This window comes from Neovison vison, chromosome 6 (assembly GCF_020171115.1).
Source record: "Neovison vison isolate M4711 chromosome 6, ASM_NN_V1, whole genome shotgun sequence".
Lineage (NCBI taxonomy): Eukaryota > Metazoa > Chordata > Mammalia > Carnivora > Mustelidae > Neogale > Neogale vison.
Window position 1 is genome coordinate 223,456,790 of NC_058096.1, and position 21,697 is coordinate 223,478,486.

General features: G+C 65.9%; 1 protein-coding gene across 1 annotated transcript; it reads left to right on the forward strand.

The window, feature by feature from the left end:
* The first annotated feature begins 2,573 nt into the window (after positions 1 to 2,573).
* ATP8B3 (ATPase phospholipid transporting 8B3) lies at positions 2,574 to 19,802 on the forward strand. Its single transcript, XM_044254927.1, has 28 exons — positions 2,574 to 2,622; positions 3,854 to 3,909; positions 4,414 to 4,502; positions 4,893 to 5,006; positions 5,906 to 6,004; positions 6,228 to 6,289; positions 6,709 to 6,781; positions 6,880 to 6,950; positions 7,168 to 7,250; positions 8,565 to 8,723; positions 8,914 to 9,002; positions 9,862 to 10,052; positions 10,131 to 10,339; positions 11,070 to 11,101; positions 11,197 to 11,353; positions 11,648 to 11,836; positions 11,907 to 12,019; positions 13,259 to 13,423; positions 13,505 to 13,616; positions 14,431 to 14,506; positions 14,674 to 14,791; positions 14,976 to 15,360; positions 15,441 to 15,664; positions 17,361 to 17,444; positions 17,583 to 17,822; positions 17,973 to 18,111; positions 18,386 to 18,513; positions 19,275 to 19,802. The coding sequence occupies exons 2-28, from the start codon at positions 3,864 to 3,866 to the stop codon at positions 19,800 to 19,802; spliced, it is 3,975 nt and encodes a 1,324-aa protein (XP_044110862.1). The 5' UTR covers positions 2,574 to 2,622; positions 3,854 to 3,863.
* The last annotated feature ends 1,895 nt before the right edge of the window (positions 19,803 to 21,697 follow it).

The window sequence follows — 21,697 nt, forward strand, 5'->3', positions numbered from 1 at the left end:
GGGTGGCCGCCCACCCAGCATGTGTGCCTGTCCGCTGCTCCCAGGGCATGCTCTGTGCACAGCACCCAGGGATGAAGTCAGGCTTTTGTGGATCATTGTGCCTCTTGGGGGTGGAAGGGCTGGGGCTGTTCAGGTCTCTACTTTTAGTTCATTTAAAATGCAAAATGAAGCCAGAAATGACCCAGTGGAGGGGGCAGGTGCTGGAGTGTCCTAGGTCTGGAGGCAGTCTCTACCTCTGAGGCGTCCTGGGCCATCGCTGCCGAGGACTGCTTACCCTCTGGATCCCGGGAGGCCCTTGAGGGGAATGTTGGCCGAGTTGGGGCCCCAGCCGCTGTTGTGTCCCCCGAGGTCCTTCTTGTGACTGTTTGACTTTCTCTTCCACAAACAGGTAGTTGTTTGCTAAACCAGTGGCGCAGGTTCTGTGTTTTTGTTTTTGTTTGGAGGAAGGCAGAGGGAGAGCGAGAATCTCAAGTAGGCTCCGTACCCAGCACCGGCCGGACGCAGGGCTGGGATCCCACCACCTTGAGGTCGAGCCCTCAGCTGAAAGCAAAAAGAGTCGGACCCTTCAGCAACTGGGCCCCCCAGGAGCAGCCCCCACCTCGTTTCTGTGCTTCTGGTGGTAACTGCTTCCTCCCCAGAGCATAAGGAGCGCCCCCAGGGAGGCGGGGGGAAGGGGCTGCAAGGTCTCTGCTGCCCAAAGATGCTGACTCCTGGAGGCCACAGGGCCTTTGCAGATCCGAGGGAGGGAATGGGGCCTTGGACCAGCAAGGTCTCTCTGGAGACTTAACAGTTTGTGCAGTGCCCCTCCCCCACCACCACCCCAGGCTCTTTCCCATTTACTACTGGGTAGGCTGTTGGGTGTTTGTTGAGTGAATGAATAAATGAGAGGTTTACCTGCCCTCCCCACCCCAGGCCAAGGAGGATGTACAGACCAGGCTTTCAAAGAACAAGGAGTGGGTGGCAGGGGCTCCGATTGGGGAGGTCACATCCTGGGTGCTGTCCTCTCCATGCCATGACTCATTCATTCATTCACCCAACATCTGCTCTCAGGTGTTTCTATGAAGGGCCCCCCAGCCCCAGGTCTAGACGGCAGGCTAGGGCCTGGGATCAGGAGCAGGTACCAGGTCTGTTGGATCAGGAGCAGGCCAGAGGGAGGGATCCCAGGACCTAGAGGGAAGGGCGGTGAGGGTGGGAAGGTGCCCAGTACGGGCTCCCTTCCTACTTTCGACACTGCAGGGGGTTTGTAAAAGTGAAAATAAGAAAGACCACACTCACTCCTCTCTCTTGTTTGCCCGAGTTTGCCCCTCCCCTCGAGCGCCACGCAGGGGAGCTAGCTTCAGCAGCCCCGCCCATCCTGGGTCAAGTGGTCCACCTCTGGGGCTTGGCGATGACCCCCCCTCATGGCCGTCTGCCACCCCTGTCACCTTCAGGAAGGGCCCTGGGGTTCTGCTGCTCGCTGGGTGGACATGCCCTGGGCCAGAACCTCAAGGGCTTCCTCCATCAGCCTCCCAGCCCTGCGCGCGGCACTGCACCTGTGCATAGCAGGGGCTCGCTAGGCAGTACAGGATGAGTGGGTGCAAGCCCAGGCACACGGCTGAGACCTGTGATCCCCTGCGCATCTCTCCCATGCTCCCAGCCCCACTCCGGCCCCATCCAACCTTGGCCAGGTCACCGGAGGCCCCATTCCTAACTGCCAGCTCATTGGTACCCTGGCCCTGCTGTGCGAGGCCCCGCCCACTGACCCTCCCCAGCCTGCCCCTACCTTGGCACCCCTCAACTTGCAAAGCCCCAGCCCTGGATCTGGGCCCGCCCCTCCTCTGGGCCGCACCACTGCAGAGACTGCCCCAGGCTCCACCTCTGACCGGCGCCCCCTACCCTGGTCCTCTCGGTGAGGCTCCGCCCCCGAACAGGCCGCTCTCGGCGAGACTCCACCCTGCCTTGCTCGGCCCCGCCCCTTGGGCCCGAAAAGCTTCGCAAGTCCCCGCCCCGAGGACCACCCATGCTCCGCCCGGGTCCGGCCCAGCTTGAGAAGCCACTCCCCCCCCCCCGGCCCTCCCGGGGCCGCCCCGCCCCCGCCCCTTGGGGCCCGCCCATTTGCCAAACCCTGGGCCCAGGCGGCTCTGGCCCCGCCCAACTCCACAAGGCCCCCCCCTCTCCCCCCCCAGCCATCCCGGCCCCGCCCGGATCCCGCCTAGCTTGACAAGGCCCCACCCCCAGGCCATCTCGGCCCCGCCCATCCCCAGAAGGCCACGCCCCCAGGCCGTCCTGGGACCGCCCCTCGGTCACGCCCGCGCCGCCCGTTTCAGGCCGGTTGGCACCGGGCTAACAGCTGCGCCGCGTCCACCGCCCTGGCCACCCGCGGACCGCCCGCCCAGGCCCGCGCAGGTGAGCGGCGGCGCCCCCGCTGCTGTGCGTCCCCGGGCGCCCGCGCACCCTCTCTGGCCTCCGCCCAGCCTGGAGGTGTGAGGTCGCGGCGGCCGCGCCGGGGCGTCGCCGGAGGTTCGCGAGGGGCGGAGTCCAGTGGGGGTGCCGCAGCGCCCGGGGTGCTGTGGACTCAGGTCTCCCGTCCAGGGAGTGTCCAGCGCCTGGGCCACCGCCGCTGCGGGATGCTCGAGTCTTCTGGTGAGCGGAGGGTGGGAAGGCAGGGGCAGCCAGCCCTGGGGCCAAGGGACGAGTTCCTGCCCCCGCATGACCTTGGAGGGCATTCTGGCCACCTACGCATTTCTGCGGCCCACCTGAACCCCGCTGGGTCTCCCCGCCTCTGGTCTCGCTGGGCTAAGCCTCGCTCACTCTGGACCTCACTGTTCCTCATCTGGAGAATGGGCGCCAGCCTGGCTCAGGCTCCGGGGAGCCAGGGAGCTGGCTCAGAGCCAGGTCCTGCCCCGCGGGGCCTGGGGACGCTTTTGACTCAGATGCCATTGGTCTCTGCCCTGAACGTTTCTGAGTTTAGCAGGCAGCCCAGACAGGGAGAGAAGCAGAGGAGAGAGGGGGCATCAGCACTGGGATGGGGGACGCTCTAGGCAGAGGGGGAGCCCCAAGGAGCCGTCTGAACAAGCGGGGTCGGTCTGAGAAGTATGAGCTGAGACCAGAAGGGTGAGGAGGCCCCGGCCAGGCTGCCCTGCTGAGCTACCTACTCCTGGTGGAAGAAACAGCCGGCAGGGCTCGGGTGGGGGGTGCCGAGTGCTGGGTGGGTGGGTGGGGTCACTCGGGGAGCTGCTGAGGGTCCCCCGGTTAGACTCAAGTTCCTGGCATGGGAGGGCAAGAATGCAGCGTGAAGTGGGTGGCGGGAGCATTCCAGGCTCCGTGAAAGGCATGGTGTGTGCCCCCATCTCCCCCATCACGGTCAGCTGTCCCAAGATGCAAGCTGTCAGACCCTCTGCATAGCTCAGCCCTCAGAGACACGCTTCCAGATCCAACAGGGGACCCTGGGGCCACGGAGTCAGTCGGCAAACGGAGCAGCGCCCAAGTGGGCTGGGCATGTGGGGAGCGGGGGTTGGGGTGGGAGGGGGTGGCAGGACGGCCTGGGAGGGGTGGGTGTGGGCACGCCAGGACGGGCGGCGGGACCTCCTAAGGGCCGGGCTCTAGTGCCTGCTCGGGGGCTGCTGGATGTGAGGCTGTTGCAGGTATGGGGGTCAGCCTGGGTCCCACTGGACCTGAGGATACCCGGAGAAGGACACGGCCAGGGGCTGGGACTTCAGGGCTCTGTGGTGGGACAGCTGGTGGTCATGGGAAGTGGCAGTTTAGAGGGTCCAGTCTCAGGCCTCGAGTTCTGGGAGGGCAGAGAATGGGGCAGTGGTCCAGCTGGTCCAGCAAGGGCTGGGCCCTGGTGTGACCTTGGTCTCTCTCCCCACAGCCTCACCAGCATGGGCAGTCTCGCCTACCGAGAGGACTTGGAGGAGGAGAACTCAGGTGCGCGTCCTGGGTCTGGGGGAGTGGGGAGGGGCTCCACGGAGCTTAGCGGCCGAGGTGGGGGACTGAGGAGGCCCCTCACGCCGACACAACAGACCCAGCGTGGGGCTTTCCTTGGGTTACAGAGGGTCCCACACCTGACGACTGAAACCTAGGGCCGGCAGCCCGCCCCCTGGGAGCCCCTCACTGGGCCTCCGTTTACCCCTTCTGCAGAAGGAGCGGGTGTGAAGGGGTCTCCCGGAGCCTGTTCTCGTAGCCTAGGGATTGGCCCAGGGTGTGGGGCCGGGGCCCGCTCCTCGGATCCCGGCTGGCGTCTGGCAAGCTTCCTGGAGGAGGGAGCGAGTCGGGGACTGCAGGGACCGTCCTGCTTGTTTACCGGCTCCCTGGCCGCGCGGAGTGTGCCCCGTGCCGGGAGCCCTGGGGGCCCATTAGCCGTCCCCTGGGGTGTCGTCAGCCTGTGTTTGTCTGAGGCCTTGCCCCACGCGCTGCTCCCTCCGGCTTCAGCGTTCACCTGGGAGGTGAAGGCCAACAGCAGGGCCTACAACAACCAGTTCAAGAAGCGCTTCCTGTGTTGGCAGAGGCAGAAGCACAAGGTGTGCGCCCCGGCCCTCGGCTCCCGCCCTCCCCCCTGGCACCCCACACCCCCACTCTGAGCGCTGTCCCTGGCCGCCTCCGCCCCGCCCCAGCTGGAGTTAACATGAGTTACTCAGAACCCTTGGAAGGGCAGTGCGTCCGTGGGGCTCTACCCCGAGCCCCTTGCGTGCGTCTCACTCTGGGCAACCCCGGGGACGTGGCTCCCGCCGTGGGTCATCACACCCGGTGGGGCTCAGAGACGCCGGCTGTAGCCTTGGGTGCTCAGTAAACTCGGGGTCAGGACCTTGCGTTCAGCAGCTGCAGGGTCGAGGCTGGGGCGGCCAGGGGGCGGGCAGGGTAGGTGGGGGCCCCCGGCCTGGGCGGCAATGCTGTGCCGGCTCCCGTTCCAGAGCAATGTCATCAACACGGCCAAGTACAACGTCTTCTCTTTCTTGCCTTTGAACCTGTATGAGCAGTTCTGCCGTATCTCCAATCTCTACTTCCTTCTCATCATCATTCTCCAGGTGGGTGGGGTGGGGGCAGCCCTCCGGGTCAGCCCTGGCTCACCCTGCCTCCTCTGGGGAGCCGTCCCTGACTACCCTTGCCCCAGGGTTCTGGAGACCCAGGGCGGTTTAACTGTACTGTTGCCTGTGGCTAGTGGGTCCGTGTCCGGCGCCCCACACTCACTGCTGGGGCCCTACCGGCCGGCCCGGGGCCTGGCACAGGGGAGGGGCTCTGTGTATGTCGAATGATGACGGGTGCCTGCGTGGCTCCTTCTGGTCCAAGGAGGGCACGTCCCCCGCCCCCATGGACAGCTGACCTCTTGGCTGCAGCCTTCCTAGTCAACCCCAGAAGGCAGGGAGGAAGCAGGGGTCAAGTGCATGTTCTCAGAACCTGCTGGGCCACTTCCCACTGCCGGGGTGGTCCCGGCGAGGGGGACTGGTTTCCAGCCGGGTCCTCTCCCTCTCTCAGAGGGTAGCCTGTATCCAGAGCACCCTGACCCTCACCCGGGTCATCTCCTTTTGTTCTGAGTAAAGATGCAGTAAAAGCTCATTGAGCACCTACTGTGTGCAGGTCCTGTGCTAGGCCTCGGGGACCTGGCAGTGGCTTCAGCACCTGGGGACTGGGGGTGACGTCACAGCACGTGGTGGGCGCCAGGGATGGGGACAGGGACTGCCCAGCCAGGCTGGTCTGTGGGCAGCTGGACACGGGGGGGAAAGGACTGCTCTGGGGAGCACTCGGGGCCGGGAGAAGGGCCAGAGGGGCCAGAGGTGGTGGTCCTGAGGTCTGGCCCTGGCTGAGGTGGTCAGCAAGTGGACCCGGGGCCCGGGTGGAGAGGCTGGCGGTGCTGAGTGCGAGGACAGGGGGAGACGGTCTGGGTGGCGCCGGGGGGACGGGCTGGCATGACCCCCCTCCACGGCAGGGCTTCCCTGAGATCTCCACGCTGCCCTGGTTCACTCTTTTTGCCCCACTCGTGTGCCTCCTTGTCATCCGGGCCACCCGCGACCTGGTAGACGACATCGTGAGTGTGGTTGGGGGCGCGCGGCGCATGGGGGGGCAGGCGGGGGCCGGGGCGGGCACTCCCGTGGGCAGAGCGTGGGGGGCAGAATCCGCTTCCTGCTCCGGCCAGGGGCCGCCGGTGTGGGTGGCTTCTCTGCACGTGGGCCCTTACCGGGCGGCCGGGGGCAGGAGGGTGGTGGGGAGGGGTTGGGGCCGTCCCTCTGACCCGGCCCTTGCCAGCCCAGGGGCGACACAGGAGCGACAGGCTCATCAACAACAGGCCCTGCCAGATCCTGGTGGGGAAGAGGTGAGGCCCCGCGGCCCGGTGGAGGACGGCTGGACGGTGGGGGCGGCCCGTGGTTGCCAGCGCTGGGGGTGCGTGACAGGGAGGAGCCGCTGGCCGAGCGCCCGGAAGCTTCGGCTCCTGGACGTCCTGCTCGAGTCCGGTGGTGCCTTCTCTGTGGTTTCTCAGCCCCAACTTCTCTGGCAGCTCCTGTCCCCCAAGCCTGGGTGGGCCCGGCAGTCGCGGTGGAGGCTGACGTCTGAAGGGGTGTGGTGCGGGGGAGGCCGGAGAGCGACCTGGGAGTGGGGGGTCAGGGCCGCCTGGCCGTCCAGGAGGACCAAGGGCTGCCGGGGCCAAGACCTCTCTGAGCGGGGGGCGGTGGAGTCTGGGCTGGGAGCCCCCGCCCCTGCGCACCTGCCGCCACCCCACCCCCACCCCCGCAGCTTCCTGTGGAAGAAATGGGCGAACCTGTGTGTGGGAGACGTGGTCTGTCTGCACAGAGACAGCATCGTCCCGGTGAGCGGGCGGCTGGGGCGGGGCAGGGGGCGGCTTCTGGCTCCTTTTCGTCCTGCCCCCCAGCAGCGCTGTTTGCCCCATTCCCCCGCCCCCGCCAGGCCGACCTGCTCCTGCTGGCCAGCACGGAGCCCAGCAGTCTGTGCTACGTGGAGACCGCAGACATCGACGGGTGAGCAGGGCTCAGCGCAGGGATGGGGGCTCCGGGGGCGAGACCTGCCCCGGCGGCCAGTGAGTCGGCACCGCACGCCTGCTCGGGCCTGCTGGTCGCTTGCCCCGTGAGCGTGGGTGGGGCAGCTGCAAGCAGCGGGGCCCTGCTCTCCGGGCCGGCACCCAGTAGGGGCCTAGCGAGACCCCCGCCTTCCGCCCGCTCCGCGTCTCATCTGCAGGGAGACCAACCTGAAGTTCCGGCAGGCCCCGCTGGTCACCCACCTCGAGCTGACCAGTGTGAGGAGCATGGCTTCCTTCCGAGGTGAGCGGCCGCCGACCCGACCGCCCCTCCCGGGCCTCCGCCTGCCCCCCGCGCCGTGGGCGCCCAAGTTCCCCCGCTTGCTGGGTTCCGGGGATGTTGGGGGCCGGAGTAGCCTTGCAGAGGCGGGCTCGCCCCGGGCCGGTGTCGCGGCCCCGCCGTCAGCGCGAGCTCGGGGCCCTTCCCGTGGTGACGGCACGAAGGGCCGCGTTGGTCCGGCGTATGACCCGCGGCCACGGGAAGCCGAACACGTTCGGCTGCTGACGCGAAAAGGCAGCCGGTGGACATGGGCTAAGGACGTGCGTGCGGGTGGGAAGGGCCCACGGGACAGGGCGTCCTGGGCGTGTCTCCTTTGCTGCCGGGAAATAGGACCTTTCATCCTGGGGGTACCGTTAGGGTTCGTCACACCCCAGCAAGGGGCGACTTTCCTTTTCCCCGGCTTGCTGGAACGGCACGGTGCTCTGACGCGTCCCGGAGCAGAAGCTGGGTCCTGAGCTCACGGCTGGTCGGTCACCGCATCTGGGAAAAGCCTTGCTTGTGTGGAGGGCGGCTGCCCCTGTCCCTCCTTCTGGGTCTCCACCTGCCCCAGCCGCCCCGGGGGGGTCCTGCGAGGCATGGTCCAGCTTTCAGAGCGGGGAGACTGGGTTCAGAGAGGTGAGGGGGTCCCAGGCTTGCCCCTTGGCCCCCCTGCCCCCCGCCAGCCTGCCGCGGACAGCTCCCGTCTCCGTTCAGGACCAGCTCCGGCTCTCAGTCCTGGAGCAGGCCTGTGGCCCCCCGGCTTTCTCCCTGTCGGGGTCCCAGGCCACCCCTCATTGTCATTTTCCCCTGCCCTGGGCCATCCTTTGACCCTCAGTTTATTTTCTCAAACACAAGTGGGGCTAGAACCCCCAGTCTCTGGGCGGTGGTGACAGAACGGCCCTCTCCCACCACCTAGAACACTCTGCGGGGCCCCGCATTTGTCTCCTGTGGTTTCAGGGTGCTGGATAGAGATGTTCTTTCCTTCTCTGCCTCAAAGGTTTACTGAGCAGACCCTGTAGGCCGGGGGCTGGGCTGGGCTCTGGGGACCCCAATGTGACCAGGATGAGGCCAGTGCCCCCTCCCCCTCCCCCCAATGAAGCTCACAGACGCCAGTGGGGCCCGCCCCAGAGTGACGTCTCGTGACATCCCAGGGTCTTACCCATGAGCAAGGGGGCTCCAAGGGGAGGGCTTCTGCGAGGGGGTGTGAGTCCTGTGGGGGCGGCGTGGGGAAGGGCCGGCCCCGTGAGGGCGGCTAGAGCCACACTGAGCTCGGCTCCCTGCCCCCCCGGCTGCCCCCAGGCAAGGTGGTGTGTGAAGAGCCCAGCAGCCGTCTGCACCACTTTGTGGGGTGCCTGGACTGGGACGGCAGGAAGCACCCCCTGGACAGCGGCAACATACTTCTGCGCGGCTGCAGGGTTCGCAACACGGACACCTGCTACGGGATGGTCATCTATGCGGGTACGGCACCCGCTGGGGGGCCCCAAAGTCACCGGCAGGAGGCGGCCTGGCCCGGCCCGCGTCCCTGAAGCCTAGCAGGGTCTGAGGCGGCCAGCGCCCTTGCTGTGGCTGAAGATGGGAGGGGTGTGCCCCGGACAGACGTGGGGGCGGCTGGAGGGAAAGAGGGGATGAGCGGACGCTGACCTCACAGGCTTTGACACCAAGATCATGAAGAACTGTGGCAGGATCCGCCTGAAGAGAACCAAGATCGACCGGCTGGTGAACCGGCTCGTGGTGCTGGTGAGCTGCGGCCAGCGGGGGTGCGGATCCCGGCGGGGGTGCGGACCCGCGGCCCGATCCCGGCCCGATCCCGGCCCGATCCCGGCCCGGGGCTGTGCACCGCAGCCTTCCCGGAAGAGAAGGGCCAAGCAGGAGTGTCCTTAGGAAGGAAATGCTGATGGCGATGTTTTCCAGACCTGCAGGAGGTCGATAGGCTCACCTCCCTCCTCTGACAGCTAAAGGCCGTAACTTTTTCCTTAATTATCTCTTTTGAAGTTAACTGAAGAAATCAGGGCACCTGGGGGGCTCGGTCGGTGAACTCTCTGCCTTCGGCTCCAGTCATGATCCCGGGATCCCGGGGTCGAGCCCCGCATCAGGCTCTTTGTTCAGTGAGAACCTGCTTCCCCCTCTGCCTGCCTCTCCCCCTGCTTATGTTCCCTCTCTCACTCTGTCTTTCAAATAAATAAATAAAATTTTGTTAAAAGATTTTATTTATTTATTTGACAGAGAGAGATCACAAGCAGACAGAGAGGCAGGCAGAGAGAGAGAGAGGGAAGCAGATTCCCCACCGAGGAGAGAGCCCGACGCGGGGCTCGATCCCAGGACCCTGAGAGCCTGACCTGAGCCGAAGGCAGAGGCTTCACCCACTGAGCCACCCAGGCGCCCCAATAAATAAAATCTTTAGAAGAAAAATGAAGCCACAGCCACAGGGCCAGATGAGAGCCGCCCTGCAGACCCCCCGCCCCGCCCCCCGGGCCCCTCTGCTGGGCCCGCAGGCAGGGCTGGCTGGGGAGGGGGCCGTCCCTGGGTCCCTGCTGGTGGGTCTCTGGGGGGACCCGTGAGCTGCCTGGGGCTCCACCACCTCCCTCCCTCCCTGCAGATCTTCGTGTCCCTGGTGCTGGTCTCCATGGCCCTGAGCTTGGGCTTCTGGTTCAAGGTGAGGGAGTTCAAGGCCAGGCACTACTACGTGTCCTCCAGGTACCTGTACAGCGTGGCCGCAGAGACCTTCTTCATCTTCTGGGGCTTCCTCATCCTGCTGAGTGTCATGGTGCCCATGGCCATGTTCATCATGTGGGTCCGGCCACCACCCCCCGCCCCCTCACTGCCCGCCGGCGTGGGGGCTGGGTCGTGACCCCACCTGCCTTGCAGGGTCGAGTTCATCTACCTGGGCAACAGCATGTTCATCAACTGGGACATGGAGATGTACTACGCCCCACAGGACCAGCCCGCCAGGGCCCGCAGCACCAGCCTCAACGACCAGCTGGGCCAGGTGCAGTACGTCTTCTCGGACAAGACCGGCACGCTCACCCAGAACATCATGACCTTCAAGAAATGCTGCATCGGGGGCGTCACCTACGGTGCGTGCCCCCGCCCCCGCGCCGGCTGGCTGCGCTGCCCACGCCCGCGTCCCCGGCTCACACCTGCCCCGCTCTGGGTCTTCGCGGCCAGAGCTGGCGCGGACGGTCACGGGCCGCTCCAGGGGTCCCGCGAGGTCCGAGTCTTCCCTGGGCTCTGGGAACAGGAGCGTCCTTCTCAGCTCCCAGACCGCCGGGACCGTGCCGGGCGGGGCTCATCTGTCCTCTCCGGAAACCAGGGCCCGGGGGTGGCACCGGGGAGGTGACAGAGGACCCGCCCGGGTGGTCCACGGGAGACAGAGCTAGAAACCGCACCCCACCTTCAGCCCGGGCCCGAGGGGCGAGAGGGAGCAGCGGGGTCGGCCGTGGGCAGTATCTACCCCCCGCTAGGTCTTCAGATGTTTCTAGAAGGGCCGCGGACCCAGGTTTTCGTGTGGAACCGCCCAGTTTTTCCAAATCGGCAGCCGAGTCCAAGTTGTGTCCTCCGTGCGGCTGTGTGCTCCGGCTGCCCTCTGGGACCCCCAGAAACTGTGGCTGTACTTTGGCCTCCTTCGTACAGAAGGCAGAGCAGAGGCTGGGGGTCCTTGGTGGCTTGGAGTGTGGGGTCCAGAGCCTCAGGCCCAGCTTGTCCGCTTTATCTGGTGGCCCCAGGAAGCCTGACTATGAGGCTGGGGGCTGTGGGGTCCCCGTGGATCTGGGGGAGCTGAGGCCTGACGGGGGGGTCTTTCCCCAGGCCCCGATGAAGAGGAGGACGCCCCACATAAGGTGAGCCCTGGCCGCCGGGTCATGCGGGGGTAGGGGGTGCAGCGGCGGGGGCAGGGGTCCGCCCAGAGCCCACGCGCCGCGCTCCGGCTCCGCAGGAGAACCCCTACCTCTGGAACGAATTTGCCGATGGGAAGTTGCTTTACCAAAACGCTGAGCTCCTGTGCGCCGTCCGGGACAACAAGGACAAGACGGTGCGCGAGTTCTGGCGCCTGCTGGCCATCTGCCACACCGTGATGGTGCAGGAGGAGGACCGTGAGTGCGCCCGCCCGCTCCCCCGGCCCGCGCCCCTGGCCTGAGAGACGGCCCGGCCGCACTGCCAGGCCCCCTTCCCTTGTCTGCGGGATCGCGGGGTGTCCAGGCTGTGACTTGAGAGCTGTCCGGGGGTCACACGAGCCCGGAGACGTCTGTGACCGCCTTCTGGGCCTGTTTCCTAGCCCCGTGCTCTGGAGACACAGGCGGGACCCGCTGTAGGGGTGGTGGGTCCTGGTGGAGGGCAGGCTCCCGGGGACGGCGCCCTGCCCAGCGCGCGGTTCCCTCCCTGACCAGACCAGCTGGTGTACCAGGCGGCATCCCCCGACGAGGAGGCACTGGTCACGGCGGCCCGGAACTTCGGGTACGTGTTCGTGGCGCGCACACAGGACAGCATCACGGTGCTGGAGCTGGGGGAGAAGCGGGTGTACAAGGTTCTGGCCATGATGGACTTCAACAGCATACGCAAGCGCATGTCCGTGCTGGGTGAGTGCCGGCGCCCCGGGGGCAGTGGGCCACGGGAGAGCGTGTGGCAGCCGGGCCTCTCCCTCCGCAGTCCGCAGCCCCGAGGGCTCCATCTACCTCTACACCAAAGGCGCTGACGTGGTTATCTTTGAACGCCTGCACAAGAGAGGCGCGAAAGAGTGGGCCACGGAGGAGGCCTTGGCTGTGAGTCCCCGTGGGAGGAGGGGCGGGGGGGGCGTGAGGGCACAAGGACAGAGGAGGAGAGTGTGTAGAGAAATGGAAGGTACCCTTGCTGGCCGTGTACAGTTGTCCAGGTTGCACACTTCCCAACCTCCCCCAGTGTGAGCGTGCACGTGTAGGCCCGCACACACACGCACTGGGAAGGAACTGAACTCTCAGCTCTATCTGTCCAGAGGGGACATGTTTTACTAAGTTACACAAGGACACCCTGTGGTTGGGTTTCAGACTGGACACTGCCTCCCTTCTCCTACCCAAGGCTGGGGTCTGAGACATGCGCAGCCCTCCTTGCCTCGCGTCTTTTGCTCCATGGGTGATGACCAAACTCCACAGCCCAGCCGTTGAGGCTGTCTGTTGCCTGCTGGTCTCTCTAGCCTGCTATCTCCTTGCCCCCAGGGGTTTTCCCAGGACCCCGGTTTCTGGCTTACAGTTTTCCCCTTGCTCAGATGATACCTCAGTTCCTTTGCACACCTAACCCTTCTGCTTGGAATGCCTTCCTCCACTCTGCGGCTCAGGATCTTCTAGTCCTCAAGTCTCAGACGTGATCACCTCCAGGGGGATTTTCCTGCCCCAACCCTAACAAGGCTGGCCTGTCACGTCAGGTTTCCTCTCTCTGGCCCAGCCCTGACCCTGTAGGGCTCCCTAAGGGCTTTGCTAGGTCTGCGGCGGCATCACCTGGTGCAGGGGCCAGTGGGGGTGTTTATGGAAAGAGCGTCCTGTGTCCCTCTGCTGGGGGCTTCCCACAGTGCCCTCTCTGCTGGGCGTGGGGGGCAGTGTGGAGCTCTGCTGGGGGAGGGAGTTGGGGGGTCTCTGATCTCGGACTCCCAGCCGGGGAAGCACATGCAGACCAGTGCCGCCCTCGCACCGCTGCCTTGTGATGTGCGGGGAGCCCCTGTCCTGCCCCAGCCGGCCTCTCAGACCCACTTCTAGTCAAGAACAAATGCCCACTGGGGCAGAAAACCTGGGGCGGTGGGGGGGGGGTCCAGACACTCCTAAGCAGAGGGACGACAGCCAGGGAGGGCCTGGGGCTGACCGAGGTGGGGGGCAGGGAGGGTCTTAGGAATGTTCAGAAGTTGCTGTAGGAGGCGAAGGGAGGTGCTTCCAGCCCGGGGGAGGGCAGGGGCAGTGTGCAGGCCGCGAGCGGAGCGTGGGGGGCGGTTTGGGGGAGAAGGTGCTGACGGGGCGGTGCCGGCCCCCGGCCCCCAGTCCTTCGCTGAGCAGACGCTGCGGACCCTGTGCCTGGCCTACAAGCAGGTGGGGGAGGACGCGTACCAGGAGTGGCGCCAGCGACACCAGGAGGCCAGCATCCTGCTGCAGAACCGGGCCCACGCGCTGCACCAGGTGTACGAGGACATGGAGCAGGACCTCCAGGTGCGCGGGCCGGGGGCGGCCGGGCGGCGCCCCTCCTCTGCAGGGGTCCAGGTCCCCGCTCAGGCTGCCCCCACCCCCCAGCTGCTGGGAGCCACGGCCATTGAGGACAGACTGCAGGACGGGGTCTGCGACACCATCAAGTGCCTCAAGCAGGGGAACATCAAAGTGTGGGTACTCACGGGGGATAAGCAAGGTGGGTCCCAGGGCGGCCCCGCCCCACGCAGAGATGGGGGCCCCCGTGGGCAGGAGCTCCTCCCCTGACTGGAGCATCCCCGACAGCCTGTGCCATAGCCGGGCCCAGCCCGGCCCCCCCACCTCATCCGGGGAAGGGAGAAGGGGAACTGTTCAAAGTGCCGGGGTCCCCCTGTCCCGCCGGGGGGGGGGCTGCACTGTGCGGAGCCCTCCTGAGCGGTTGGCCTTCACGCCCCGCCCCCTGCCACGGGTGGGTCGGGCAGGGCTCCGAGAACTCGGGGCACACTGGATGTTGCGCAGGGCTCGGGTCCTGAGAGCCCCGGATCCCTCCTCTCCCCTGTGGGATCTTTGGGGCCCGCTGGGCGTGCGCGTGGCCAGGCGGCATCAGGGCTCACGTGGGCACCGGGCGCAGACAGACAAAATAGTCAAAAGATGTCAGTTCGCGGCCGCGGTCCTATAAAGACAAACATATCCAAGCTGCTGCTGCTGCTTTTTCCTTCTAATTTTAAAAGAAATTAAGCCATCTTTGTGGGTTCCAAGAAGTGCCGGGGGCCTAGGCATGCCCCATCCAGTGACCGCTTGGCCCTGGCCCCCAGGCTCCCTTCCTCCAGGAGCCTCACCCCTGCCGGAGGATGGGAGTGGGGGTCCCTTTGCTCCCAGCTGCGGCCAAACCATCAGGGCCGGCGACCATTGGCGGCCTCCCTCTGAGCCAGGCCTGGGCAGGGGCATGATGTGGGGGGGGGCTGGGTCTCCACCGCAGGGTGGGCGTGGCCGGCGAGCCTGGCCCCGCGGTGCTGAGCCGGGCTGGTTTGCAGAGACCGCGGTGAACATCGGGTTTGCCTGCCAGCTCCTCTCGGAGAACATGCTCATCCTGGAGGAGAAGGAGATCCTGTAAGACCAGGGGCTGGGCTGGGGCAGAAGCGGGGCTCCCGGGGTCTGTGGGCCGCCCTCAGCCTTGCCTGGCTGGACTCCCAGAGGGGGAGACCCAGGCCCAGCGGGAAGGGGGTGCAGGCAAGCCTGCGCCCGCCGCGTGGCTTAGCCCAGCTGGGCCCCTGCAGCCGCATCCTGGAGGTGTACTGGGAGACCGACAACAATGTGCCGCGCGGCAAAGGCCGTCGGAAGCACCTGTTCCTGCCACGCGTCAAGGTGGCCATGGTCATCAGCGGGGAGTTACTGGTCAGTGTCCGTTCGGGGCCGCCGGCAGAGCCCCCGGGACTGGGGAGGGGGCCGGCAGGAGCCGCCGAGAGGCGGTTCTCGGAGGGTCGCCGTCTGGCCCGGGAGGAGGGCCCGCGTGGGGCGCCCCCGGAGCGGAGGGGTGTGGGGGAGTGATGAGCCCCCTGCACGCCCCCTCCATGGCCAGGACCAGCTCCTGCTGTCCCTGCGCAAGGAGCCCCGGGCGCTGGTGCACAACGTGAACGAAGACGGGGACAAGTCGTGGCAGGAACCGGACGCGCAGATGGAGGACGTCCCGCAGGACCGGCGCCTGTCCCTGATATGGCGGATGCTCGGCGTCCAGCTGAGGGCCACGGTCACGCCGCAGGTCACAGGCTCCAGCAGCAGCAGCGAGAGCCCCGAGGTGCGGCGGGAGCGGGCCTTCGTGGAGCTGGCGTCCCAGTGCCAGGCGGTCATCTGCTGCCGGGTGACGCCCAAGCAGAAGGCTTTGATCGTGGCGCTGGTCAAGAAATACCAGCGCGTGGTGACCCTGGCCATCGGGGACGGTGCCAACGACATCAACATGATCAAGAGTGGGTGGTGGGCGGCCAGCCGGGGGTCGGGGCGGCCGGCCGGGGGCGGCGGGAGGCTGACGGGCCGCATGTCCCCGCAGCCGCGGACATCGGCGTGGGGCTGGCGGGGCAGGAGGGCCTGCAGGCCGTGCAGAGCAGCGACTACGTGCTGGCCCAGTTCTGCTTCCTGAAGCGGCTGCTGCTGGTGCACGGGCGCTGGTCCTACATGCGGGTCTGCAAGTTCCTGCGCTATTTCATCTACAAGACGGCGGCCAGCATGATGGTGCAGATCTGGTTCTCCTTCTACAACGGCTTCTCCGCCCAGGTGTGCTTTGTGTCTGGGCCCAGCATTCGCAGGGGTCTTGGCAAATTGGAGCTTTGAAGTGGGGGCAGGGCAGATGCCCCCGTGTCCATCCGTCTAGGGGACCCAAGGGGAGAGCTGGGGCCCCGGAGAACAGTGTGGGGGCGGGGCCACTGACTGTGAGGCTCTAGGCGGTATCAGGCGAACAAGACAGGTGCCCTCTGGAGCTCCACGCGGCTCCCTGGCACTGATTTGCCCCGCGTGAAAGAACGTGTCTGCGAAGGACCAGCTGTGAGAGGGGGTGAGCTCCCTGTCACTGAAGCCCAGGGGTCTGAGGGGGGCTTTACAGACGCACCCTGGATAAATATGTACTATTTGTTCCTTTTACTTTTTTACTTAGAGATGTTTTTCAGATGTTTCTAAGAGTGGAATTCTTAATTTGTTTTTGGGATTGTTCCTTGCCGGTGTCTAGAAACAGGAGTGAGGTTTTGATTTTCGGTCTGTGCCCGGCAACTCTGCTGAATCGGGTTACTGCCTTTCATAAATTTCTGGGGACCCTTTTGGGACCCTTCTCTACATATAGAGTTATGTCCTCTGCAAACACAGATAGTTTTCCTTCTTCCTTTTCTAATTAAAGAGCATTTATTTCTTTTTCTTACCTAATTGCTCTGGCGACGACCTCCAGTGCAGTGAGGAAAGCAGGATCTCTGCCCAGCGTTTAGCTGTTGTTTCTCACATTTGTTAACTGGAAGGACTGCCGCTTACTCTTCTCTTTATTTTCCAATTTTCCAGTGTCTAGTTCTATCCGTGTAGACGCGTGGCTATTTCTCCTACTGTATCCGTTGTGGTTCCGACCGTCCCTGATTTGTCCCTTTGACACGTGCCTGCTCTTTTCCGAGTACAGCCCCGCTTTCTGGGGCCACGGCAGGCCCCGCACTCCTGCTGCGTTTCCCACAGGGAGACGTGGGTCCTGGTGGTCAGACCCCAGACTCGACGTGCCGGGTGCGCTTGCCGGGACTGGCCGCTTCTGGACTGCGCGGTCGGCGGGAGCTGCAGCTGCGCGGGAGTCGCCCCCGTGGAGACACACACCTGTCCCGTGTCTTCTCCGTGTCTGTCTGTCCTCTCTGTGTGTGTGTACTTTGAACACTGCGAGCCCCCGGCCGTCCATCCGATTCCGGGCCCGGGGGACGAGGCCCAGCCCAGCCTTTCCCGTGGACTCACTGCGGGTTCTTTTCTCCAACAGCGAGGAACTTGGTTCCCGTAAATTTTCTTGTTTTTACTTACTTGTTCCAAACCAGAAGGCCCGTCAGGGGTTTCCAGAGCTCGTGTTCTGGTAACCGGATCGGCTTTGTCGTCGGGAGGCCTCTTCCACACCGGGTTCCCCTAACCCTAAAATGACCCCAAAACCCCACATCGTCTAGCCTCCCCCCCCATATTTCTACACCGGAGCCAGCCCATTAAAACAAGGACCCAAAGGCGCAGTTTTGCAATAGTTAGACCCTGCTTTTCCGCTCTGCCTCTCACCTGCCCGGCTTCACCCGGCCTCAGACAGCCCAGCCCTGGTCCAACACCTGCCTTCGCTGTCGCTCGACTTCCCTGTGCGCCTGGAAGCCTCCCCAGGGGTCCAGCTGGTTTGGGTGGTGCCCTCGGGTAAAGCCTCGCTCCTCTCCCCGGCTGGCGGAAGGCTGACCGCGCGCCCCCTCCGTGTCCTCCCCGCCAGCCTCTGTACGAAGGCTGGTTCCTCGCCCTCTTCAACCTGCTGTACAGCACGCTCCCCGTCCTCTACCTCGGGCTCTTCGAGCAGGTGAGCACCGCCGGTCTCCTCCGTCCCCGGAGATGCTCCCATGTCCGTCCTGGGGGCCTGGTGCGGGGATGGGGCTGTGCCCCACTCCCCACCTGGTCCCAAGAGCCCGCCGCTTCCCCCCGCCCCACCCACCCCCAGGACGTGAGTGCCGAGCGGAGCCTGCAGCTGCCCGAGCTGTACGTCGGCGGCCAGAAGGACGAGCTCTTTAACTGCCGAGTCTTTCTCCAGGCCCTTGCCCACGGCACGCTCACCTCCCTGGTCAACTTCTTTGTGCCCCTGTGGGCCAGCCACGACTCGGCCGGGCCCGTCAGCTTCAGCGACTATCAGTCTTTCGCTGTGGTCGTGGCCATGTCGGGCCTGCTGTCCGTCACCATGGAGGTAGGCAGGACCCCAGCCGGTCCAGCCCCAGGGGGGCCTCGGATGCGAGCCAGCGAGGGGTGCCCGCTCAGTGACCCTGCCGGGGGGGGCCCGTGGACCCGGGGCACTTCCGTGGAGCCCTGCCCCGACCTGCCGCTGCTGCCCCTTCAGCTCGTACTTGCCATCAGATACTGGACGGTGCTGGCCGTGCTGGCCGTGTTCCTCAGTCTCTTCTTCTACGCGCTTGCGACTTCGGTCAGCCAGAGCCTCTGGCTCTTCCAGATCTCACCCAAGACCTTCCCGTTTCTGTGTGAGCCCCCAGCAGGGGACGGGGTGGCGGGCCCTGGAGGCGGGCACGTCCCCGTCTGTGCACCGCGGTGCCCCTCTCCGAGCTTCTGTGTTCTCACGGGGCACGCAGTGGTGCCGTGGAGGGGGGTCGGTGCCTTCTAGGAGTTGGCACAGAGGTGTCCTGGGGGCAGAGGGAGGGGGGGCAGGCGGGCTGTCAGCAGGAGGGGGCACACGACAGGCTCCGGGGAGGCTCCAGCTCCACCCGGGGCTGGGCTGTGACCCTGACCTGTTGCCAGATGCTGACCGCAACGTGCTGTCCCGGCCCTCCATCCTGCTGGTCGTTCTGCTGAATGTGTCCCTGAACACCCTGCCCACACTGGCCCTGCGCGTCATTTGCCAGGCCCTCAAGAAGCCGGGCCCCAAGGTGAGGGGGCGGGGGTCCCTTCAGCCAGAGCCAGTGCTGGGAGCCATAACTCCAAGACAAGGGGCTGGGAGTGGGAGGGATGGAGACCCGGGCACACGCCCAGGACCCTCGGGGCACCAATAACAGGACCCACCCCCTGATGATGGGGGTTTGGGGATCCAGGTGACAGAGCAACTTGGAAATGGTTTAGGGAGGAGAAGGGACTTAGAAGTGCCCCAGTGTCCATGCACAGATGGAGGACACATGGCGGGGTCCGTCCCCACGCGGGAACACGGTCCAGCCTCAGGAAGGGAGGGACCCAGACCCCTGCCACACGCGGAGGGACCCCGAGGACACGGGGCTCAGGGAGAGCAGCCAGACCCAGAAGGACCCGTCCCACAGGACCCCACTCCCAGGAGGGCCCCGGAGGAAAACCCCCAGATCTAGAAGGGCGGGTTGCAGCTGCGATGGGCCCTAGAATTGGCTGGAAAAACGGACCCAGACATGGCCAGAACCTGCCATCTTCTGCCCAGGGGCTGGCCGCGTGGCTGCCCCGGGCGCCCCTGTCCTGCCTTTGCCACCAGAGGGCACCCCAGGCCGCCGGCGGCCGGTGGGGGCTGGGTCCCAGGGAAGGACACGGGGTGGACCGCGGTCAGTCTCAGGGCTCTCCGGGTAGGGAAGGGTCAGTCGGTGGCGGCCACGGAAGGGCTGTGAGTGGCGCGGGCTGGGGGCAGGTGCCCCGAGAGCGGGGGCAGCCGGTGACCTCGGCCTGCGCTCCGCAGGAGCGGGAGGAGGCCCCCAGCGAGGAGATCGTGGCGGTGGAGCCCGGGCCCTACCCGCAGCGGGGGTCGCGCGGCCGCCGCTCCAGCTACGCCTTCTCCCACCGCGAGGGCTACGCGGACCTCATCACGCAGGGCACCAGCCTGCGCAAGGAGCCAGAGCCGGGCGCCAGGGATTTGCTCCGGCCGCGCGCGAACACGTGGGCCCCGGGGAGGAGGCGACCGCCGCCCCAGGACCCGGCGTCCGCGGAGGACGCGCCGAGCCCGGGCGCCCCCGAGGCCCGGCCGTCCGGGTCCCGCCGGGAGCCGCCGCCCGCGGGGCAGGAGGACAGGGAGGCCCCGTGGAAGGCCCCGCTCGCGTCCTGGAGGAGCTGGTCCTCCGGCTGGCGGCAGCGGCTGCAGGGCCCCAGGCGGCGCGCGGCGTCCCTCCCCGGCCGGACCCCCGCGCCCGCCGCGCGCCCGCCGCCCCCCGGAGGCCCGCGCGCGCCCGCGGAGTCCGCCCCCCCGGGGACGACGCTGTCCTCGCTGTAGCGGCCGCGGGAGCCCCGGCACCGGCCACCCGCGCGCGCGCGGCCCTCCCCGAACGCCGGGCTCTGCGCCCCGCGCTCGCCAATAAAGCGGGGCGCGCCGCCCCTTGGCCTGCTCTCGGCTCCGCGTGTTCCTGAACCGGGACCGGCCTCGGCTTGGGGTCCAAACACCGCCGTCTGGTGGCCCGATGGGGCCTCGCAGGGGGAGCCCCGCCCCCACCCCAGCCTTTCTTGGGCGGGCAGGGGAGGCCCTCCAGGGCACCGGTCAGGTCCAGCTCTGGCCCGCGCAACCTCCTCCCCCTCCAGGCTGCCCCCACCCCCCTCCCGCCCCGTCCCCGGCTTCCCCCAAAGCACCATCTTCCGTCCCAGGCCGACTCCCACCCCCACCCTCCGCGCACCGCCCCCTTCCCCCCTCCCGCCAGCACACAAGCCCAGGTGACTGAGTAGAAAATAATTTATTGGAGAAAAACAAAACAACAAATCCAGCACAGCAATGGTTAACAATGACGATGATAGATATATTTTTTTTAACTTTTCAGCCTGTCACCTGAGGGTGGGAGGGAGAGGGCTTCCGCGCCCTCTAGCATTGGGGGGACTTTGCATGACCCGGACTTTGTGTCGCCCCAGAAAACAGCCCTAGTGTCCAGAACTGATGAAACACTCAGGGCCACATGGCGCCTTGGTCCTCCCTCCCCCTGGGCTGCAGAGTATCCACCCAAGGACCAGCCCTTGGGGAGAGCCCAGGGATCTGGAGGGTTGGTGTGGCTCACACTGCTTTGGTTTCAGGAGTGGACCCGCCCCAATCCGGGACAGTGATGGGCTGGGTGTGGGGGAGGTCCTGGAACATGCCCTCTGCCCCCCTAATCTGGGGCCTCCTTACTTCAGGGCCAGGGGCTCCCTTCCACTACCCCAACCCCCATTCCTGGGGCCTGCGGGAGCTCAGCAGCAGGGACACCGCCCGGAGCCCCCGGAGCCCCCGTTGATGGGCACTTGGGGAGCTCTCTGTTCTCTGAGATCCTGCCCCCCCACATCCCAGGCCACACAGGGGAGCTCCCTTCCAGCCCAGGGCCAGGGAGGCTGACGGTGTGGGTGGTGCTTGGCTGGGTGCCTGTGGGGGCAGGGGGGGTTTGGGGGTGTCTCAGGAGGGCCCTCCTGACCTCGGGGAAGTTGGGGCACACCCTGGCCCCACCACCATGGGCGACAAGACTCGAATTGGCTGATTGTCTCTCTCCTCTGAACAAGACACTTGGGAATTCATGCTCTCGTGAAACCAGCTGGGGTGGGGTCGGGGTCCGAGGTGGCAGCAACACCCACTTGCACCCAAGACCGGGAGCAGGAGGCCCTGGATCTCCCACCCGGTGGGCACAGGCGGGTGGCGCAGGGACACCAGGAGGTGCAGACCGGGCTCTGGGTACGGGGCCCTGCGGCCGCCTCCGTCTTCCTGGCCACCCGAGGCCCCGTCCCCCTCCCGCCGCCAGACCTTAGAAAGGGGGGAAGGAACACGGCTCGGCGAGAAGGAGCACCGACCGAACTCAGGCACGAAACACAGCCATGCGACACGGAACCCGGGCTCAGACCTGGCCCGCCCCACCCCCCGCCCGCCCGCCTAGCACATTAGTCATGCATCAAATCAAATTCCATTGTCTTTTTTTTTTTTTTTGGATTTTTTCTTACTTTTTTTCTTAAATTACATTTGAACACAGAACACATAGAATAATAAATACTCTTATAAGACATGACTCCAAAAAACAAGGGACAGAACACGCCAGAGAACAGAAAGGTACACTCTCTCTCTTCCTGTCTTTCCTAAAGGACTCGTTTGAGTAAGAAATCTGTAAACGCCGGTCCGGCTCTCTGCCTCTCGCTCCCGCCGCCTTGCCCTTGGCCTCCGACACGGGG